We start from the raw sequence: 22,561 nt of genomic DNA, 5'->3' as shown, positions 1-22,561 counted from the left end.
CTCTATGTCAATCGGTTATTGAGATCCTTCTTGAAGCGCACACAGACAGGCATACATTGTTGTTTTTATTAGTATAGATATAGATACCAGTTGCATTTGATTAAGAGGGCTCATGCCTGTGTCAAATTCCCTTGTGAATTTGACTGCAGTCTGGATTATGAATTTCTCTCTTTCAAAAAGTGGAATGCCTTTTGTTAGTTTTTGTAGCAGCGCAGGAATCATTAGCAGAAGAATGGTGGTTTAAAGCAGATCTTTATTTTGCAGACAAAGGAACATGACAAAAAAAATAATACAGCCCTTTGTAACTGCACTTCAACAGTACCAGAGTTAACTATGCTGTTTCTTAGATGGAATGAACCACTCCTTCATTCTGAGCTGGTGTCCAGCTCCCAGCCGCCCCTGAACACTGCAAACAGCTGTTTTTCCTCTTAGTTGTGTTTGAACTTCTCCCTTTCTCTGGACAGATTCTGCTGTAAACTAATTTGATTAAGACACGATGGGAGATGTTCCCTTCTCATACCCCAATATGTGGGGTGTGAGAGGGGAACCAGCCTTTGATGGTCCCGATAGATTTCCTTTTATCGAATACATCAAAAACAGAAATGTTATCAGATCCTCCCAACTACACAGAGTTATTGCGCATGCCATATTTAAATACCTGAAATAGTCTCTTCAAGACAGGTCAATTTCATATAGACAGCCAAAACAAACTAGACTTAACTAATAGATCAAAAGAATCAAAAGTAAGAACAGAACAATTTAAAACATTTTAAAACGATGTAAGGATTCAAAGACAAACAGCTGCAATCACATCCCACACAGACTCACATTCTACACAGTTGGCATTTGTGATATTTTCTGTTGAATAAACAGCTGTATCATCAAGAAGCATCCCATTCCAGCTCCTTTTACAGATGTTTTGCTAACCAGCAGCATTTATTTTCTCAGTAAAAATGTACATTTATTGTGCAATATCACTAAATGGAGCTCTTTCAACAAAATATCTATTGTGAATGGTCAATAAAGTTGTATTCATTATGAACTTCAATAACTTAAATTCTGTAATCCAAGTTAATTGTTGTTATGTACAATTGTTAAAGTGGTTGTGGTGGGGGGGAGAAAGTGTCATTGATTTTGCATTGCTGGTTCCTCCTAATTAAACACAACATAGTATGATTGATGTCACCCATTGATCAAAGCACAACTTCAGAAGAGAATTATCAATCTTGACATAGACACAAATGTTATTTTAAAATACAAATTATTTATTGGTAATTCAGAATTCTGACCTTTCAAAACTGATCAATGTGGATCAAGCATTTTAAAAGAACAACTGAATGAATATTTACAAAAGTATGTCTTACATTTAAATAAAATAAGTTTGTTTTGGTTTAAAAACTGATTAAGTTCAAATGCTAAACTCATTGGGGACGACAATAATTGTATTATGTGATAATGCATGCTGATATTGGAATTCTCATTAACTACATGCATTTTTCAAGTGAGCTAAGTTTTATTTTAAGTATTGATAATCCTGTGAATTCTTACTAAAGTTTACATGATCAATCTTACAATGAGATACCACAATGAAATGTTCTTGACAAATACTATCACTATTAACAAAATCCATTTCTGGTCAGAAATCCCAAACATTTGCAGAGCAAATAAGTGGAACGTTCCTTTCAATGACTTTGTATAAGAATTTCCAGCCAAGATTGCCAGGAATCTTTAGCATTCTAGGCAGTTTACTGCAAGGTTTTTTTTAAATGACAGAGAAACATTAGGAAATTAAAAAATATGCAATCTGACAACCACTTATGAAAGTGTATTATCAAAATGATCCAACACTATCTAGAAATACTTTTGTAAAAACAACTGCAAGAGTCTTAATTTTTTAAAAAAAAACACGACCGTCTTTGATTATCAAATGAATACTTGTTTGTGTCCAGCAATCTCTCAAACATCCCACTACGTCTCAAGGACAATAATTCTTTAAAGACTTCTATGCTGCGGAAAGTGGAAAGCGAAGTCATGTTCTTCATTCTGCTACAACTACAATTCCTTAGTGCAGCTCTCTGTGGTAGTAGTATTGGAGTCTCGATGAGTCCACTCAATAATAATCAATGGCAAGTTCACCAGCATAAATATTATTCCAGCAATCAGAAATAATACAGTCTGGAAAGAGTAAACAATAAAACATTATCATTTTCAATCAAGAAAAAATATTCAGCGCTTGAGTCACATTACAGGCATTGTGTATCTTTACAAGATAGAGGATGCTCTCTTGCCAAGAGATTCGACAATATTTAGAAAAATTTGCAACTGTGGCGTTATCAAATTGGTGAAATGTCATTGCATAACACGCTAGTTGCTTTTAACAACACAAATGCTGGGCTAAGCAACCATAAATATTTGACTAATGGGAACAATCAGAAAACAACATTCCAGAAGCAAAAAACACAAATTAAAAGCAGCATAAAATGTACATACCCCCATCTTTCGCAGTGTAAAAACTGTCTCATCCTTTGCCAGCTTTAAGTATAATGAAGCAGGAATAATGAAGATTAGCATATTAGCAGAAGAGGACCCTGCAACATAGAAGAACATACATTGGAAACCAAATTAACTAGAAGGGGAAAAGTTCAATCAAGTTATGAAAATAATCTGTCATTGCATCACAGTTACACAGAATAATGCTGCAACTTACCAATCACAGCAAAAACATCCTTTATTGATGGAATTAATATCACCAAAACGTTACAGGCAATCAGAAGGACTAAGGTGGTAATAATGTGCCAGAACCAGCTGAACTTTCCTTTCAATGCTATCAGAAGTATTGATGAGCGGATCTGTGTAAAGAAAAATAACTAATTTAATTATTGCCAACAACCTTGTTTCAGTCTCTGTCTCCAACAGCATTCCTTCAATGAATAAGTTAATTTCACGAACACATAAAGAAAAAAAAACAAGAGAAAGAGCAGGAAGCTCTTTCTTGTAGTAAACAGATTCATTCAACAGTGAGGAGCAAGAACCACTTGCACCTCCTTTATTAATATTAAAAAGGATCATCCAGTCTCATTTAGTATACCTGCATATTACCATATAACAGATAGTTGGGCCCCATTATAAATCCAGTGGCTTTGGTCCATAAAATCAGACCCCGTTTCATAAGGAGGCATTCAATAAAAATGGGAGCTGCTAAGATGTTAATGAACAGTCATATAGCAGAGCACCACTGTACTACGTAGGGTTTATTTGTGAATGATGGGCCATTATTATTAAACTAAATATTATCCAAAAAGATTATAAGATGTTTATGCTACTTTTTTTCCCCACTTGGAAGATCCTCACCACTTTCAATCATCTTGCTCCTATCCTCTCAAAGTCACATACATCCCTGAGCTTAAGGTCAGACTAATGACAGTGCCAGCTGGCTGCAAAGAAATGTATGACTGACCAGACTTGACTTTTACACCAATCTTTCCTTTTCTGAGGGGAGCGTGTTTCACACCTCTGTCCTGATGCCCAGTTAGTATGGCTAGTATAAACTCGCTTGTGTGTGAACTTTTGCTTGTGAATCAATACCCATCATTATTCCATGGTGCTCAGATTGCTATACTTGTGAGTATCACCCTGATCTATCGTAGACTAAACTGCTCATATAACAAACAACACTTTTTCTCTTGTAACATAAGGAATTCTTGGAGTAAAAAGATATGTTCTGTTCTGTCCAATCTTCTCCCTTCCCTCTCCTTAAGGTTCTGACTCATGTTGCTGTACAGTTAAACCGAGACTATGTGGTCTGTAGTATCTCCACCAAATAATTACTTAACCCAGACTGTAGGCACTGGCAGCTATTCAATCACAGGACAACTGAGCCTGATCCTATCCCACCCAATGTCCATTCTTACGCAATTTCCAGCAATGGCAACTAGTTGTACACCTATTGCTGCCTTTGTTGAGATCAGCTAACTGTGGAAGTTAGCTTGGCTCAGTTCCTGGTCTCAGTCTGGCTGCATGGAAAGGCCAAATTAGCCATGACCTTCCCAGGGTTATGGAGAGGAAAATCAGTCAAGGCTCCGGTTCCTTGTCCATCTACAGCACCCGCCACTGATAAAAGTCTATATGGCAGTTGGGTAAGAAGAGGTCAGGTTCGGTTCCGACTCCCTTTACAGCTAACACTCTTTGTCAGGATTACACATAAACAATGGCAAATTAGACAAAGTACCAGAGGACAACTAGCACTCATGGAAATGCACGGGGACCCAGAGCCTAAGTATAATATGCAATTGAAGGTTTATTAGAAAATAATTGGACACTTAGAAAAATGGCGCTTCTTGGCTATTCCTTCCAGTATTTGAACCCTACTGTTTCCCCACAACAGTATCAATCTTCTTTTTAAACAAGCCCAATTATCTAAGGCCTCAAGCACCTTTTAGTTATCCACTGAATCACCAGGAAGCCCATTCTATTGTGTTTTATAACATTTCTACAAAACAAAAATGTCACAAAAGAAGCATAACAGATTGGCCTGAAGTTAATAATACTCACAGTAAACAGCAGGACGGGCACAGTCAGTATTACTGCTGTTATCACAGCCAAACGAACGATTAATATGGTTTGGTCTCTCTTATCAGAATAGGAGCAAAGCAGCTCTGAGTTAACATCATCTGTACAAAGGAAAAGAACAGTGTTCAAATGATAGTTTTCTTATTTACATTTGTGTTATCAATTTATAATACGATGATCGATACAAGAGCAGACCCTTGAACTTGCGTGGAAAACGATTAAATATTATTACCGTAGAAAGTTAGATATCCAAAAATCGCTGTCAACAGGTACATGATGAACATTGCAAAGACTGAAATGTTTGAAACTTTCTTCATTCTTCTGCTTGTTCGACTGGAAAAAAAATTATATTTTATTTTTATTCCAACTCTCTTAAGTAGCAAATATATACAGTCTATATAAAAGCATCAAACTTACTTTTTAAGTTCACTGTAGATGGGCAGCAATGATGGTTGGCACACAAAAGCAAAGGCCATAGTGGGTAATGCATATACAGTCTGTAACACAAAACAACAATTTCACTTTAAGCATGGCCTTAAAGCAAAATTAGCAACCAATGAAGCTGCAAGATTATATGTACCCTGTACAAAAACATGTCCTTTTGTACATTTGAAGCACTTTGAAATGTCTCAAAGACATGATAAGGTACTACATCAAATGCAAGGATTATTATTATTTATTGAATGTTAAAAGTTTTCAGTGACACTGGTACATCGGTGTTATCACTGGAGAACTAATGCATAGCAGTAAAGAGCGGGAGAACACAAGGTATAAGTTGGAAAAAACTTAAGGTAGAGGGTAATTAATGACTGCCAGGAACGTTGGTAGAGGCCAAACCACTGGACTCATTTAAACGAGAGTGCGATCTCCTGGAAGGAGATCAAGTGAGTCGAGCACCTTCATCCAAACCAATCTTGAAACCATGTAATAAGTGGATGGACACATTATGTATAAATTTGATCCAATGAGCCATTTGTTTGGTCTCAAATTCTGGACATTTCTGGTTGCAGAAATCATCAACCGTAGAATTTGTGTGCACCAGTTTTGCTTTTTTAATGAAAATTCATTGAGTAATTCATCAAGTCTTTGAAACATTAGTGAATTTAAAAAAAATACCTTCTCATTGAGGACAAAATACTTGGCGTTGCACTTAACTCCATCGGAAATGCAGGATGAATTAGATACTGTAAAAGGACAAGGAATCTCTGTTTTTTTCCAGATAACCTGAAAACAAGGCAGATAGTAATGGTTATTTTCGTCTCTCCAACCTCTTGAAATGTTATGAATTCAAAATGTTGAACATTTATTCACATATCCTTACTATGTAGGTTCTAACAATCTTTTTAAAAATAATTATTTTTCAGGTGCAGTTGTATAACAACATACTTGTTTAGTATTTTTACTTACTACGATCAGAAAGAAAATCATACAAGCAAGTGAAAATCCGCTGGTGTATCCAAGATAGCCTGCAAGACAGGAGAGGAAACCATCACCTTGCATATTGATGCAGTCCACAACATGAGGAGAAAGCATTATATTTCACCTATGAGCTTTATATCTTGCATTTACTCTATCATTACAACAACAACTTGCACTTATGTAGCGTCTTCCACACAAGGTAGCGTCTCAGAGAGTTTAACAGTGGCGGAGCGTGACTCCAAGCCGGGGGAGGTGGGAGGTGGGGCCATAAGCATGGTCCAACAGGAAAGTCTTCAGGCGGGACTTGAAAGAGGGGAGAGAGGTGGCAAGGCAGAGAGATTGAGGGAGAGTGTTCCAGAGTTTTGGGGCGTAGTGGCTGAAGCACGACCTCCGATGTTGGGTCAGAGGGTGCGAGAGACAAGCAGGAGGCCGGTGCCAGTCGAGCAGAGGCGCTGGGTAGTAGATTGGGGAGTGAGGAGTTTGGAGAGGTAGGGAGGTGCCGGCGAGTGAATTGATTTGAACACGAGCAATAGTATTAATATCATTAATAGCAATAACAATTTTCAGAGGGCATCATAAACCTGATAAAGTTATCTGATCTCACAGTCTTAGAACCTAGTTGTGCGCTCCATAAACCTGATATGTTATATACTCAAAATAGTTTAATTGTTCTTCGTAACTAATTTTTTCCACTCACATTGTAGAAACACAACAGTGACTAACAGGAACAGAGAAACACCATAGTTAGTGTGATTACCTCTACCCACTTTGTACTGTATAAAGTTTAGTACATTATCACTATCTTATCAAGAGAATGGCCATAACACTATACTTTGACGACATCCCCATCTTGAAACAGTTTTGCACTGATTACAGCACAAGTAAGCACAGAACACCGAAAGATGATTTTGTCAAATGAGGTTTAGGTAAAATGTACAAACAATAAAGTAATTTATTCAAGATATAATAATCCTTGCATTTGATATAATGCTTTTCACATCTTCTAGACATCTCAAAGCGCTTCACAAAATATACTGTAAAGTGAATTAACTGTATATTTGTGGGCAAATCGCAGCCGCCAATTGCACACAGCAGTGTCCCACAACACTCGTGCATTGAAGTGACCAATTTATTATTGGTTTTTTTCTTGAGGCGTGATCAGGCGTGTGGAGTAAAGAAACTTTGAAAACCATGGTTTTGCTCTGCTGGGACTCGAACTCAAGTCTCTCGCTTGCTCTAACCTCTAACCTCTAACTGAGCTACAGGACTCCCAAGTGTAAGGATCACCTGTATGGAGGTAGGAGGGAGAGGGGAGCAGCTTCTGTGTCTTTTGGGCCACATTGTGCTTCCACTTATTAAATGCAAAATATACCTTTGTTCCCTCTGATCACATATGTAAATGACTGTGTACAATTTTCTTGGGTGTGGACTCTCGTGGAATTATTTCACCTTGATTTACCCTTGAGAAAGAGTGGAATGATGACAGGCAAAAACTATTGAGTAGATAAAGCTCTGTGAAAATCCTGATTGCCACAAGTAATCTGACAGAATTCTGGGACATAAATCTCTCATTGCAACCTACATTATTCAGCATTCACCAGCTACATTCCACAGATGATCTTTCCAAGGACTCAGCAACACAAGCATCGTAATGTTCCACAGAGAATTTGACTGCCCCTCTCTGTATTTATCCTGTTTACCTTCATTTCAACTAAAAATGTATCCAGCTCGGTTATTCTCCTGGTCAGTATTGCTGGAGCACAGCACTCATCTGCCTGGTATCTTACTCATATGGTACTCGTCAATCATGGAGGGGAAATAAAGTGAAACCTGATCCGGTCTGCTCCTGATACATATACAGTACACACACTTCCCAGCTTCAGTCACTGGTTAGCAATCAGGAATGAGAAATCTAACTAACCTTTCTCTTCCAAGGTTGGATTGGGAGTCGGGTAGGCTCAACTATCACCAAATACAGCACCCCACACATCCCCCCAGAGACTTGCTAGCTCATCCTAGATCAAGGATCAAACATGGGGCCTTGCTGGTCCGTGCTGCATTGCTTCATAAAACCACATGGTGCATTTATACGCCGATTCCTGAGGGAATGCCTTATTTCTGTACTCCTACCTAGTACTGTGAAACTTCCTGCTCTTATGCATACCTAAGTTCTTGAAGAGGCACAAGGGTAAAATGATGACCAGTGTCACAATTATGATGAGATAGCTGCCATTCAGATACCATTCCCTGAAACGAGAAAAATTCAATAACATTGAGTAATCTCTTACAGTGGAGTAGTCACCTGTAACCTTTGAGGGGCTTTGCTCATAAAAATTATTTGAGCAATTTCAGAAACAGTCACTAAGTAAATCAAATTTCTCATTGGTGCACATGACAACTAAAATATAGATTCTAGCAGTTTCTGTGTTGGAAACTGAGTGATGATATTAATAATAATCCTTGCAGTTGATATAGCACCTTATCATGTAATTTGAGACGTCTCAAAGTGCTTCACAGAATATACTGTAAAGTGAATTGACTGTATATTTTATGGGCGAATCAAGGCAGCCAATTGTGCACAGCAGTGCCCCACAAACAGTTGTGATTTGAGTGACCAATCTTTTTTATATAAAAAGGACTATTACTCCAGGAAAAAGTGATCCACCAATCAACTAACAACTAGGTTCCTACTTACTGCTGGGTAAACAGGCGTGTGGAGTAAAGGAACTTGCCCAATGTTTCATCCTGCTGAGAATTGAACCCAGGTCCTCTTGCTTGTGAGGCAAGTGCTCTAACCACTAAGCCACAGCACTCCACTATTGTGTAAGGCAAACAAAATGGTGTTTTTTTCAAATCTAGGTCCCTATTCCAGACTATTTGGGGCAGGAAATTCTAGGTAAATCATTTACTAACATTTCTTAGATTCCTCTAACATTTAGTTGAACCAGAATTCCTTACATCAGATTGAAAAATATGACAACGATTAAGATTGAATAGCCTGGCGAAACTCATTCTCTAGACTCCAGTGTTGGTATTTTGAAAAAATATATAACTTGAAAATAATTAACAGAAATTTGTTTAAAAGAACAAAAAAGCAGAAAACTGGAATATTTCTTCAATGGGTGAGACATTTGCATTCATCACGCTATTTGATGACATGTAATTCATGGGGATTCAAACTGGGATGCACAACAATCAAAGATGTCTATTTATCATTACCGCTTTTCATAAATTAAAATTTCAGTGAACTGTCAATAAGATTTATGCACTGAAATTTTTGCAATGATTTCTACAATGCAGATTCCAATTTTCAATACAAGTTGTGCTAATCTTTCAGAATCTCAATGCCCTGGATTTCAGAAGCACCTGGATGGAAAATGAATTGGTTCAATAAAACATGCAAATGAACCATACTTACTGGGAATTCACGTCTACGAAGGACTTGATGACAAATGGTAGTTCATTTTTCACTATGAATAGGTAACTCAGGATGGCTAAAAGAAAACAGAAAAAAATACTTGTTAACATTGGGTCCAGTTTATAACTATTGCCCTTTCCTCTATCAACATGATTTTCTTTAAAAGTGCCAAATAAAATTATTCCTATCTATGTTCTATCCTGTTTTAATATATCCTGTCTATCTGTAGACAATAAAGTCATTTATTTTGCCAAAACAAATTCTCAAATACAAACCCGTCTGTCTCAAATACCTGCTATCTACTTTTTGGTTGCCTTTGAAACCGTGTTTATCTAAAAATGTTCTCGATTGCGATAACGATTGCGCACAGTTGATTGTACAAACTGAATCAACGTCAACCCGGACGATTCCAATTCCGTAGGTCAAAGCAAAATTATAATTATGCCCTTTGGCACGTGAGGTGCAGCTTACTTTAATGTGTTCTTGGCAGGAAGCAAATTGTCTTGCAAACTGCCAGACTGTTAAAAAGCAATTGGGATAAGTGATCTCTTAATGAAATAGCAGCAAGCTACCACTTTTATAGTACATCACAGGTGGCAATGTTAAATTGTGGTGCAGCGCCATTGTGTAGGTATCCTGATAATTAATCTGTTTATGTTAGAGGGTCTCTAAAATACTGAATTAATACTATCCACTCAATGGCAAATTTCATGCACTGCTGCATATTGAGAGGTGCTGAAGGAAGGAGATCTATGGTGTGTGCTTTGTACATCACAATAAATGTGAAAATGTTTTAGTTTTTGTGAAAACAAACAGAATCTCTCTTTATTTTTTCAACTTTGTCAGTACCTATATTTTCTTGAAATACTCGTTTTAGAATATAAATTCAGGTGCTACCTGGATCTAAGTTGCTTTACTGCTTCACAGTAGTTTCAGTGATGTGAAGAGTTGCTCCTTCAAGCATTATTCGCTTATTTCTCGTCATTCACATTGTGTGCAACAACCTGTAACTGAGAAGGATTGGACCCGTCTACTGCATTTAACAGGTTCAAACGAACTACAGTTTTTCAGTCAATCTGCAAAGATGTGAATTTGGGGGAAATGGACACACATCTGTGTGCTTTCTGCTTTGTTTGAACTGTTGCAGTGGATTTTATAATTCTATTTAATTAACCGGGAAATTAAGGAGATTAAAGGTTGATACTGTTGCCGAAGTTAATCAAGGCTGATACTGTTCAGAAAGTAATTAAGTGTAATGGCAAAATGGTTCAGGGTTGTCATTAAATACTCCACTGCAATAAAATCGTTAGGAATCCAGAGTGCGGTTTAAACTTTAAACAGAGATCGATCCATTGACACCATTCTTAATTCTACCCAGGTGAAGCTAATTTGTGACCTGACATTCATCTTGTGGACTGTGGATTTTGACTGCTGATTAGTTGGAAGGGTATCAGTATCAATCTAAGCAAAAGAAAAAGGATTCTCCTGTTAAAAAATGTCACGTGCAACATTTAGTCACATCTGAAGGTTTAAAAGCAAAAAAAAATTATGCTTGTATTTAATTTCTGGCTCAACCTCAGAATCATACCAGTCTGCTAAACTCAATTAAATAAGCACAGAGTTTTTTTCAGTGCCTGAGAGAGAGAGTAAGTCGTAGGGAGAAGGGCAAGGAAAAGTGGTACTATAGTGACAGTGTACCTTCTGATGCTATATTTTTCTAGATATTTTGATGGATAGCGCAGTAGTCAATTTGGATTTTGTATGTCTGCATTGTTTGCCTATCCATAATGGGGCCAGTCCTGATCAGTACAAATAATCAGCTCTCTACTGTACAGAAATAAGGACATTAATCTATAAATTCACAGCCTATATAAAGTCATACCACTCCATGAATATACAGTTCATATGCAGAGCCAAATACGAGTTTCCATAGGTGATGGCAAATCCCCTAGTTCTACCTGTGACGCATTAATATTGAGTTGATACAATTACCTGAACTTTTTGGACTCAATGCATAGGTTTCGAACTTGACTGATTACACCAGAAGGCAATCAGCCAACGAGAGAGACATTGAGTTGGAAGGCGTATAGCAGAGTTTGATGTGCTAACAAAGTGAATCTAATTATTGCTGCAAGGGGAACTAAGAAAAAAAATGTGGCGAGCAATAGACTGAAGATAAAATTCTTCTAACAGCAGAAGTCAGAATAACGTTTCAGCACATTAGTAACTAAAGAGTTCTTAACTCTAAATGCATTACCCCCAGTGTTCTGTAGCGATGTAGCTCCAAAGACAATAAACTTTCCAGGTTTGCCAAATGCTTTTTCTCCCAGTGTTTCATAGACCATGGAACCTAAATGAAAGAAAATGTTTCAAAAATTAGGAAAAAAAAGCTTTTGATGAAAAAAATCAAAGAGATCATTGTACATTTTATTTACATAAAATTACAAAATAATAATGATCTTTGCATTTAATATAGAGCGTTTCGTGTCAGGACAACATTTCAAACCACTTCACCTACAAACTGTAGTCATTTCAGTGAATTCTGTGAACAAATACTGTTACTTCAAGAAAATCCCCCACATATGTAAAAATGAAACATGGTTCATGCTTACAATCAGGAATGTATTGTATTTGAGGGTGGGCAAATACAAAGTTCAAACTTTCCATTCTGCGGAACATTTTGTTTGTTTTGTTGATACAAATTTTCCTTGTGCGTAGAGCCAGGTTCAATGGGGTAAAGAACATGAGCAGCTTATCATTAACAAGGCATCGCAATAAGGGTACCTAAGGTTACATTTGCAGTTTCACTGCTTTCCCCTCCAATCAGGTGGAGGATGTGGCATCTAAGGGTCCACTATGAGAGAGACAAAAGGGTCTGGGGAAGAGCAGGGTTAACAGAAAAAATACAACTACACAACTTTGCTCTTGATGCAAAACATGATCCATATCTAAAGAACAAGGACAAGAACACAGAAAGATTCATACAACATTAAGTTGAGTCCTGTAGCTCAGTGGTTAGAGCACTCGCTTTGCAAGTGAGAGACCTGAGTTCAATTCCAGGCAGGGCGAAACCTTGGGCAAGTTTCCTTACTCCACACGCCTAATAATAATCCCTCCAAAAAATAAAACAATAATAAATTGTTCATTTTCAATCTACGACTGTTTGTGGGTCATTGCTGTGCGCAATTGGCTGCCGCGTTCGCCCACAAATATACAGTCAATTCACTTTACAGTGTGTTCTGTGAAGCGTTTTGGGATGTCCTCCCGACGTGAAAAGCGCTTTATCAAATGCAAGGATTATTATTATTAAGTTCTATGAGGCTTTTTGTGGCATTGTTTCAAGATACTAGCTTTCTGCTTGGACTTCGACTAAATCATCTGATCTTGCAAATTTCTCAACTATGTTTAAGCACATGATAATGTCCAGACTGATTTAAAAAAGGTTATTTCTGTCCTGACTTACACTGCACTCTTGATGACTACGATTTCTAAGTTAATGTAAATGATAAGCTTTGTGAATTGCACTCAATTAAAACTGCAGTACCCACTTTTGATAATTCTGAGCTTTGGAATTTCAAATCATGTGCCACAAGTAAATTATGATCTGGACTACTGCCCTCGTTTATCACTGGTCAGTTTATGACACACTCTTCTGTTTCATGTAATTTGAGTCACAAACTCAATTCAACTTTCAGTGTTTAAATGATTTAATTACTGCTGCATTTTTCACATTCATGATTAGAAGCCACAGCCTTTTGATAAAAACTCATATCATGAAATATCTGGAAAAAAAGACTGCTAAAGTAACAACAACTACAACTTGCATTTATATAGCACCCTACACATGAAGAGTGCGTCAAACTACTTACGTGGTACTTAAAAGCACAGGAACTTCACTTCTTGCTCTTTTACCTTCATAATAATAATAATCCTTGCATTTGATATAGCACTTTTCACATCTTCTAGACGTCTGAAAGCACTTCACAGAATATGCTCTAAAGTAAACTGACTGTACATTTGTGGGCGAAATGCGGCAGCGAATTGCGCACAGCATTGGCCCACAAACAGTCGTGGATTGAAGTGACCAATTTATTATTTTTTTCTTGAGAGATTATTATTAGGTGTATGGAGCAAAGCAAGTGCTCTAACCACTGAGCTACAGGACTCCACGTTATGGTGTGTTATATATATATACACACACACACCATAAAGCCTACAGGGTATTTTAAGATGCAAAACCAACCTTATAACATTGAAGCCGAATGGGATCAAGACTAGATGTTAAGGTAATCGCTAAGCAATTTGCAATGAAATATTGTGAACAGTCTCAAGTAAACAATCTTACCTGTTATTGTTGAAATATTCAGCAAAAGGTGAATAGAATACAGAGACAACAGCATTACTCCAATTAATAGAATCCTGTAGAATTAGGCAAAATAAAAATAAATGGTATTTTTCTCTTGAAGACAGCTGCACATTTCTTCTTCAGAGACTTGCATTTTGTAGTTTTTTTTAGAGAAGCTAATGATACAATTATTGCTTAAAATAGAATCTTTTATGTCTAAAGGGGAATCCCATTATGAAGATGAAACAAAAAAATCGCTATTTTAAACACTCAGAGTAAGACAGACTCCTAATGATTTTAGAAGAATATTAGAAATATTAATTCTGGCCAACTTTAGTCACAGTTTTGTAGTTATATATAGAAAAGCTGTATTGGTTAATACAGGTTAACAGTGGTTAAGAGTGCAAATGTTATGTAATTTCTAAAACCTATTTTCCAAGGTTCTCTGTATGAATCCATTAGCTACTTTGACTAAGGACCAAAGAAAACCAAACAAATTGAAAGTTCAAAAATATTATTGTAAAGTGGCTAGAAATTCCAGCAATGGTAATGAAGATTCATACTTGCAGACACTGTGGAGCTAATCTCACAGGTGTTGAAAACCCACATGAAGCGTTTTCAACAGATTTTACAGCCCATTCTACAACTGTTAAAAACATTAACAGTTGAATTGTTAACTCAGGGGGCAGTTTCTATAACTCAACTCTGCCTTCTCCAGCAAAACAAAAAGGGCTAAGTATTGTAAGTTCAAAATAATCAATGGCTTCTGCACTGTTTAAAGGCTAAAAGTGCAAACTTGTGAGAGCAGAGGAGGCATTTATTCAAATTAATACTACCGCTATTAAACTGTTAATGTCTTCTGTGTAATTTGCTGTGAAATGGTGGGTGTTGGTGATAGAATAATCAAAAGAGCGGTTTCTGGACACTAAAATTGGTGTTTGGTATCAACGGTTGACCTATTTCTCCCTACTGAATACACCATAGACAGTTTGGAAGCAATGGTGAAGTGAACTGAATGCAAAGCTCCTCATAAGGTCGAAAATTCACATGATAATCAGTAAATTGAACAACTGAATTCTATGTGAAAAACAATGTAAACAGGCACTTGGGGTGCCTGAAGCCTAAATCTGTTGTGGACGGAAAAGGAAATGGTCTGTTTTCTGAAAACATCAGACATCTGCACATAACTTTAACATGGCAATTCAATTACAGAATTCAGTTAAAATATCTTTGAAATCTTGTTTTACAGGACTGTAAATTGAACTGTGCCAGTAGAGTTAAATGAATTAAAGGTGTTTTTTTGTTCCTGTTGAAATAAAAACAAGTTCTCATTCTAAAAGCAAACTATAATGCTAATATTGATTTTCTGCATGTTACTTACACAAACAGCACAATTCCCGTGTTGGCCATTGCATACGATAAGCCCAGAAGCCCACTACCAATGATTGCATTGCTCAAGTTAAACACTGACATTCCAAAGGAGGCAATCCCATTATTCTAGAATAGATCAAATGGAAAAGATGTCACCAATGTGAATGTGTGAGATACAGAGGAACACATATGCAGAGAACATTTTATATGGCTGTAATAAAGAGAATTCAGAAAGCATGTAAGCTTCCAGAACAGATCGTAGTGTATTTATGAACCTTGTTAGCGTGTTAGTTTTACAAAATGGATTTGTGGGTTTTATATAATACTAGCTGTACCCATTACAGCTACGTTCACAACCAGTTTCATTTAATTGCCCTTCTCTCTTTCGTCTGACATTTTTATTTGTCCTTGAAAGGCTTGATCTTTGCTTCTTAGGCATCTTAATCCCTTAAGATTAAGAAAATGTGCTATTGTGCGTTAGCATCCCTCGTTCACATATTTGCACACATATCCTTTTGGGAGGACTCCTGCGAGTGTGGGGGGAGGGGGAAGAGGGAGGACTCCTGTTGGTGTCTCTATGTCAATTGGTTAGACAGACACACATTTCATCTTTTTGATATAGATTGTGCACTTTCTTCATTTTCAGAAGAAACAAATGTGCTTGAACTCAAAGTCTCGAGAAATTTGTCTTTGGTTATAACTGCAAGTGGGAGCTGACAGGAAAAAGTAAGATTTGTCAACAGGATCAAGGAAAAGCCAAGGTAATGCACTATGATACTAACAAAGTGAATATGGCGTCCTTTGAACTAGCGTACTATTCAATGTATCAAAGAATGTTTTGCAAAGATTTTGCATATTTGCAGAACAACAACAACAACTTGGATTTATATAGCTCCCTCCATGCCGGACGGCATCTCAGAGCCCTTCTGTAACACTGTAACATTACCGTGTTTTGTATTATACATAAAACAATACAAATGAATGAAAAGTTCAAATAATTAAAGGATATATACATATATAAATTTGTGACTATTTTTGGAGGCAAATATATTGTCGTTTACAGGCAATATGTACTTGCAAATATGCACTATCATATTTTGGTAACATTTTATAGGGTCACATTTGCTTAGGATTCAAGAGTATGGTTAGTACTTGCTACTGGTGGAATCGGGTGTAGTGCTTGGGATTTTGGTCTCTTTTGTCGATTGGGCTGGGTTTACATTTTGCCATTGCATACGGTAAGGGAGCTAATGTATTTGTTATGAAGAGAGATGGGAAGCAGAACAATCATGTTTAACTATTGCACCTTCCTACGTGCTTTCTTGATGGCTGCTAATGAATTGCTACAATGAGTGTCAGAAATGTGCATAAAAAGCAGCAATCACTTACATGTTCCTGGCATTCTTTCTTTTCCACATCAGTGCTTGCCAGATGTTTTTCACTTTCTAAACCTTTAGCATGATTTAATTTACTGGAGAACAATAACATAAATACATTAATCTACACCCATTTGTAAACATACTGAAATTATGTTTTCAAAAGAATTCAATTTTCAGATTTTTACTTTAAAATACAGCCTTTAGAATATTTTCAACTATTTAGACTCTCTTTGATCATTATTTGATACAATGCATCTTATGTGGTGAACAAATATATTTCATTAATAATGAATGAGTCAATCTAACATATTATGTTTCATACCTTAGTGATGGACACGGGGGAAAAAATACTTATTGCTACTGTTAATACTACACTCCACCAAAGCACATCTGTGACAAATGTAACACTTTACTTCCACAATGTTATTCTTTACCCTGCCCTCAAAAAGTGAAATAATCCAATAATTGTGGTTGGCAACTTGCTGATCGCAACCCAATGTGATGAGGGTGGCACTATGGGGCACATGGTGAACCACAGCTGAAGGTATCATCCTGTTTAAGCGAGAGACCTGGTTTTGATTCCCTGCAGGACGAAGCCTTGGGCAAGTTTTCTTACTCCGCATGCATGATGATAATCCCTCAAGAAATTTTTAAAAACATAATAATTTGGTCACTCAATCCACGACTGTTTGTGGGAAACCGCTATGCGCAATTGGCTGCCGCGTTTCACCCACAAACATACAGTCAATTCACTTTACAGTATATTCTGTGAAGCGCTTTGAGATGTCTAGAAGACCTGAAAAGGCGCTATATCAAATGCAAGGATTATTATTCTTATTACAGTACATATTTGATTATTTCAGCCTCTAGCCTGACATGCTTTTCAAGAGAAGTTAGCATTGTGGTGAGCTGCAGTTTGCCTTTCCCACTCTGAGGGCATGTTCCACTCTGGTCAGCAGAAAATAAATTAACACTCAACACTCTCAGAATCTAAACTTCTCTCCTCGGTTCCATTCCTTCAGCCAGGATTTCTCAGGTTGGGTTAGAAAAGGGGTCATCATTCTTAGTTTTATGCTGTAAAATGTGGTTTGCTCCTTGAATCAGACAGCAGATGACACTCAAGATGATAATAGGATGAAATATGGCAGTATAATTGGTGCTGGTCTTCAAGATTATCTTGTAGCTGTCACACAACCCCTGGCTATTAAGGAAAAGTAAACCACTGCTATTCAAATAAAATATTTACCTCAGTTGAGTACAGAAAGGTCTCAAAACTACATTGAAAGAGTTAATGATGCTCTATATATGTTGGGTTTGTCCTCATATTCTAAACTGCAGTCTGTTTGTCAATTGATGTACCTGTTCAATATAATCCTAGACAGTGGATCCGAACAGGTCATATGATCATATTTCGATAAGGTTAACCACATTATTTGGAATGGCCACAAATAAAATGATAATAATCTTTGCATTTGATACAGCGCCTTTTCACGTCTTCAAGACGTCTCAAAGCACTTCACAGAATATACTGTAAAGTAAATTGGCTGTATATTCTGTGGGCAAAACGTGGCAGCCAATTGCGCATAGATTTAATGGTGCCTTAAAGCAAACAATAGCCTTCTTAATTTACCTACCCACTCCATCCCACCATTGGTGGATGATTTTTCAGCCATTCAGCCCCATTCCCTGGAAATTCATCTATCTGCTTTGCCCCTTGCCTTCAAAATCTGCCTCAAGACCCCTCTCTATAAACCTACCCGAAGACCACACTTTTTGTCAACTTACCCCTTGCTCACCCAAGTTCCCCTCCCCCAAGCTTGAGCTCTCAGTCAGTTTTGTGAAGCACTTTGAGACGTCTTCGCAATGAGAAAAGAGGCATATGAATATAAATAGTTGTTGTTGAAAGATCTGAGAGCAAAAACCTCAGGGGCAGCTGCCAGTGCTACTGGCAAAGCTGTGACCACCAATGTACAAAATCACCATATCGTAGAGCTCCACCACTGACTCACTAACATAATCTTTGACTTACTACATCCACAAAAATGTCAGGGCGGAAGCTCTTGGTTTGTAATCTCACATCCATTGCATGTAACCGGCAAATTCTGCAATGCTCCAATATAGCCTCACTGTTTTTCCCTTTCTCACCAAAACTCATCCACCCAGCCAGAATAATGCCTTATTATGAGTGCGGGATTACAATAGGATCTGCAATAACTGATCACTTATTTTGTGATGATGAATATTACACAGAGTTAAAAATAAGTACTTTGTATAACTGATATCTACCTTGCCAAAGGAAGTCCACAAATTCTGTTGACTAAACAGATAACAATTGTATTGATATTATTATTATGTCTTTAGTGATAACATGCAGAAATTAATAGTCTGTCATCACATACCTGTCCACTGGTCCTTTTCCTAAATCTGCTAAATCCTCTTCAGCGACCTTGGCTATAAACCCAGTTTCCAGATTATTCATTTGAATGTCCGATTTAGCCTTGTAAAACAAGTACTAGTGATATTCAAAACTATTCACGGTCCCAATGAAAGATCTTTACCTGTACAAACAGAACAGTAAAATGTAATCAGTGAAAACAGATGCATTAAAAAGAGAATCGCATGTAAATACAATGGCGTCTTCTTATCCTTCTATATAAAGGTATCACTTCTATCTATAGTACTTGTGAGCACTCAAGAAAATAACTAAGAAGCCAGGGTTGAAACCTAACTTTGGTAAGAACAACATGGAAAAATGTGGGGAAAGTAAGCTGCTTCTATAAGAGGGGAAAATATATTTTGCGTCTCTCTTGTAATTTTCAGCACAGCTCATTCAAGAGAAAATAATAAAACGTAATCTAATGCACTGCGCTTTGCTGGCATTTGGTCATGCAGAATGGAATTCCGATCAAATACTTGGAAGACAATCATCCATCATAACAGACATTCAATTTTCTTCCTCCTTCCCCCACCACCCCAAACCAAGGATTTTTCAGGATACTACATGGAATATCACCCGAGGAAATTTTAATATCACGCAGTCTATTTAATAGTTTTGGAATATTGGAATATTCCAGCATTAGGGATATTCTAGTAAAGCAACAACAATGGGATTCAGCAGCAAACCAGTCTGTCATTTCTTTGTCAACATCAATGCAAGGATGAGGCTGAACAATTATCTGTAGTTAAATGTAAATTCATGTTCAGACAGTGCACTTTGTGTGCAATTAGATTAACATTTCTCAAATTCTCTGAATGACAGCCAAATATGACTGTGAAAACATAAGACCATTTTCAACTTTGATTGCTATCCAGTTGTTCATAAGACTGTAGGGAGATAGATGCCCGTATGCTTAGGGTTTACATTGAGGTAATCCTGCCTTTTAAATCAAATGAACATTGCATGTTCAATCTGGTATTTGTACAATTTCCAATTACGTGTGTAGAGGAGTGCTACGATGACATACATTGCACTTCAGACAAAACATATTTCCATGGCAACGCTCTCATACACTACCAAAGTAATCTCTTGCCATGGTACACAATTTTCCATTCTATCTTTGCAATCATCTATAAACCGACTTCATGCTGCAAGTGATTCATTTTGAACTGAAGTCTTAATATGCCCCAGATATTGTCATTAGAGATTCATATTTGTAATAATAACTTATTTGTGTCAGTGACTAATCCAATTTAATCCATGCAAATCTAATGATTCCATTCTAAACTTTGAAAACGGTAGCTGATCTATATTCCACTATATTTACCATCAATTAGAGCCTGCTCAGAATGATCAGTACTATTAATTTGGCAAACAGTATTAGAGTGGGGGCAAGGTCAGATTTAATTTGTTTCAAGAATGAATCTCAAAACTGTATTTTAATTATCAGTCACAATGCATCTGTTTTTAGACTTCACACAGCTTTCACTGATGTTTTAATTGCCAGCTCAATGTTGACGTTATGCTGTTCTGGGAAGTGTTGCTGTGTTCTTTCAAAAATAATAAGCCATGGATTTGATAGTCTTATCCTGTTGTTAAAATGTCTCAAAATGCTTCATTGGATTTACTGCAAAGAGTTTATTTTTTTCCTCCATTCTCCAATTTTCACTTATTACAGGATGCAATTCCATTGTTGCTAAATCCAGTCCAGTAACTCGTCCAAGACCAGGGGTGCTGAAGCCAATTATAGTGCTCCTCCTGCCACTCTAGCAGTACAATACCATTCAGATAATAGAGGAAAGTCGTGGAGAAGAAACAAAGAGAAAGAATCAAATGCATAAAGAAAAACTGAACAAATAGAGAAAACCTGGAAACTTCTTTAAAAGATGAGGGTTTCAAATATGAGAAAAATCCAGAAGTAAAGCCAGCTAAAACAGCTACCTGGCAACCTGCATGGCTCCAAAACAAATTGGTAATTTGATCATGGTACAAATTTACTTCACGATGATCAGCATCAAGGAAAGCCGAGTATCTTTGGTTGCATCATCATTCAAATATGGGGGGCAAGCACTAGGGTTCTACTATTGAAAGTGTCTGTGACAGGTGGAAAATAATGTGGTCTGGCTGACACTCCTATCATATTTTCTCACATTAAATAATTGCTGGTTGATGCAATTCTGTACTTTCTTTTCATTCGATAACTCTACACTTGTACTTTCCAGCAAAGATCACTGGTTAGCAATTCGTTACAGGGAACCTGGCTGATTCTACTCCCTAACCTGAGCCTCGGAGGCACAACAACAACAACATTACATTTGTAAAGCGCCTTTCACGTCAGGAGGACGTCTCAGGCGCTGAACAGTCGGGGATCAGGACCTGAGCGTGGGGGGGGGGGGGGGTGGTGCAGGGTTGGAGGGAGAGCAGGGAGGTAGGAGGGCAGCTGAAGGCACGGTCGAAAAGGAGTCTTGAGTCGTGCCTTGAAGAGGATTCCAATCCTCTGTTGCTTGCCCCCGGAGACCCCGCTTACCGTCCCCAAGGCGGACAGTCACTGGTGAGTCATGATTTGGAAAAGCCCAGGTTTGTAGAGCCCTCACTAGGTTTCATGCCCTTGTGAGCTTTCCGGTGAGCAGCATAACTCGGCATGAAATGCACGAGAACATTTAGCACCGATGCTGCACTTCCAAAGAAAATTTGTAGCTGAAGGTTACTGGTTGGTGATGAGGAGTGGGAATTTGTATGTTTTTTCCCCCACTATTTCCCCCACTAAGTGACCCAATGTCACTTCTTTTTTTTTTACCAATGATAGTTAACACACGACATGTGGCAATTTTGACTGTGTTATCAGGTATTGTATTATTTTACTGTGTGATCAGGTAATGGGGAATTAACAGAACTTCAGCCAAATCGACTCCAATATATATTACTGTTCTAACAGTCAAGTGAGTGAGTGAGTGAGTGAGTATGTGACCACTGAACACGGATCTAAGTTTCAGTTTTAACCGCAAGACGCAATGTTCCCGCGTGAATTCCACCGTCGAAATTAAATCCGCTTTACCTTAAATACGTCAAAAAAAAACCCACACAACGAATTCTAAAAAAAGAGAAGAGAGAGAGAAAGAGAGAGAAAAAACCACAAAAAACAAAACCCAAACAAAAAAAAAACAGTGGTCATTTACTCCATCGGTGGGGGGTGTGGGGGGTTACAGAGAGAGACAACTGGAATGACAACTATTTTCTGAAAAAGATACGGTTTCAGACCCTCTCGAAGTCTCAGGCGCTTCATTTATTTGCATTAAAATTCAAACACTTGACATCTGTTAAAAGCGGTGCGTCCACTGGACTAAAAAAAATGGTTAAAAGACGTTTTCTCTTAAAAAAAAACGGAGGAGAGACTTTGGGGGACAAAAGGCGCACAGTCACCCCATCCCCTCGACCTACATTTGGAGCATCTTCTAAACCGGGCGACTCCTTCCATCAATATATTTGAATGAAAAATACTTGTTTTACCTACACATAATATATTTATATATAGCTACAGATAATATATATATATAATATATATATATATATATATAAACACACGTTACTCACCTTGAGCCCCAGGTTTTTTTTAACGAAAAGCA

General features: G+C 37.4%; 1 protein-coding gene across 1 annotated transcript; it reads right to left on the bottom strand.

The window, feature by feature from the left end:
- Positions 1–239: 239 nt before the first annotated feature.
- On the bottom strand, positions 240–22,561 carry LOC103184708 (sodium-coupled neutral amino acid transporter 1). Its single transcript, XM_007902881.2, has 16 exons — positions 22,530–22,561; positions 18,901–19,059; positions 16,512–16,593; positions 15,133–15,248; positions 13,752–13,825; positions 11,664–11,756; positions 9,407–9,482; positions 8,153–8,235; positions 5,977–6,035; positions 5,686–5,793; positions 4,987–5,066; positions 4,802–4,902; positions 4,552–4,670; positions 2,708–2,849; positions 2,491–2,588; positions 240–2,175 (listed from the first exon to the last, which is right to left on the bottom strand). Exons 2-16 carry the CDS (start codon positions 18,978–18,980, stop codon positions 2,053–2,055), a joined length of 1,434 nt encoding a protein of 477 aa, XP_007901072.1. The 5' UTR covers positions 18,981–19,059; positions 22,530–22,561; the 3' UTR covers positions 240–2,052.

This window comes from Callorhinchus milii, unplaced genomic scaffold (genome assembly GCF_018977255.1).
Source record: "Callorhinchus milii isolate IMCB2004 unplaced genomic scaffold, IMCB_Cmil_1.0 Scaffold5, whole genome shotgun sequence".
NCBI lineage: Eukaryota > Metazoa > Chordata > Chondrichthyes > Chimaeriformes > Callorhinchidae > Callorhinchus > Callorhinchus milii.
The sequence above is the reverse complement of the archived record's forward strand: the minus strand, read 5'-3'. Positions and strand labels throughout refer to the sequence as shown.

Coding starts and splice junctions, on each gene's coding strand:
- LOC103184708 (XM_007902881.2), bottom strand. CDS start 18,980: ATGAATAATCTGGAAACTGGGTTTATAGCCAAGGTCGCTGAAGAGGAT. Junction 16,594..18,900: donor GGAAAAGGACCAGTGGACAG/GTATGTGATGAC, acceptor ATTGTTCTCCAG/TAAATTAAATCATGCTAAAG. Junction 6,036..8,152: donor GTGCCTCTTCAAGAACTTAG/GTATGCATAAGA, acceptor CCTGTCTTGCAG/GCTATCTTGGATACACCAGC.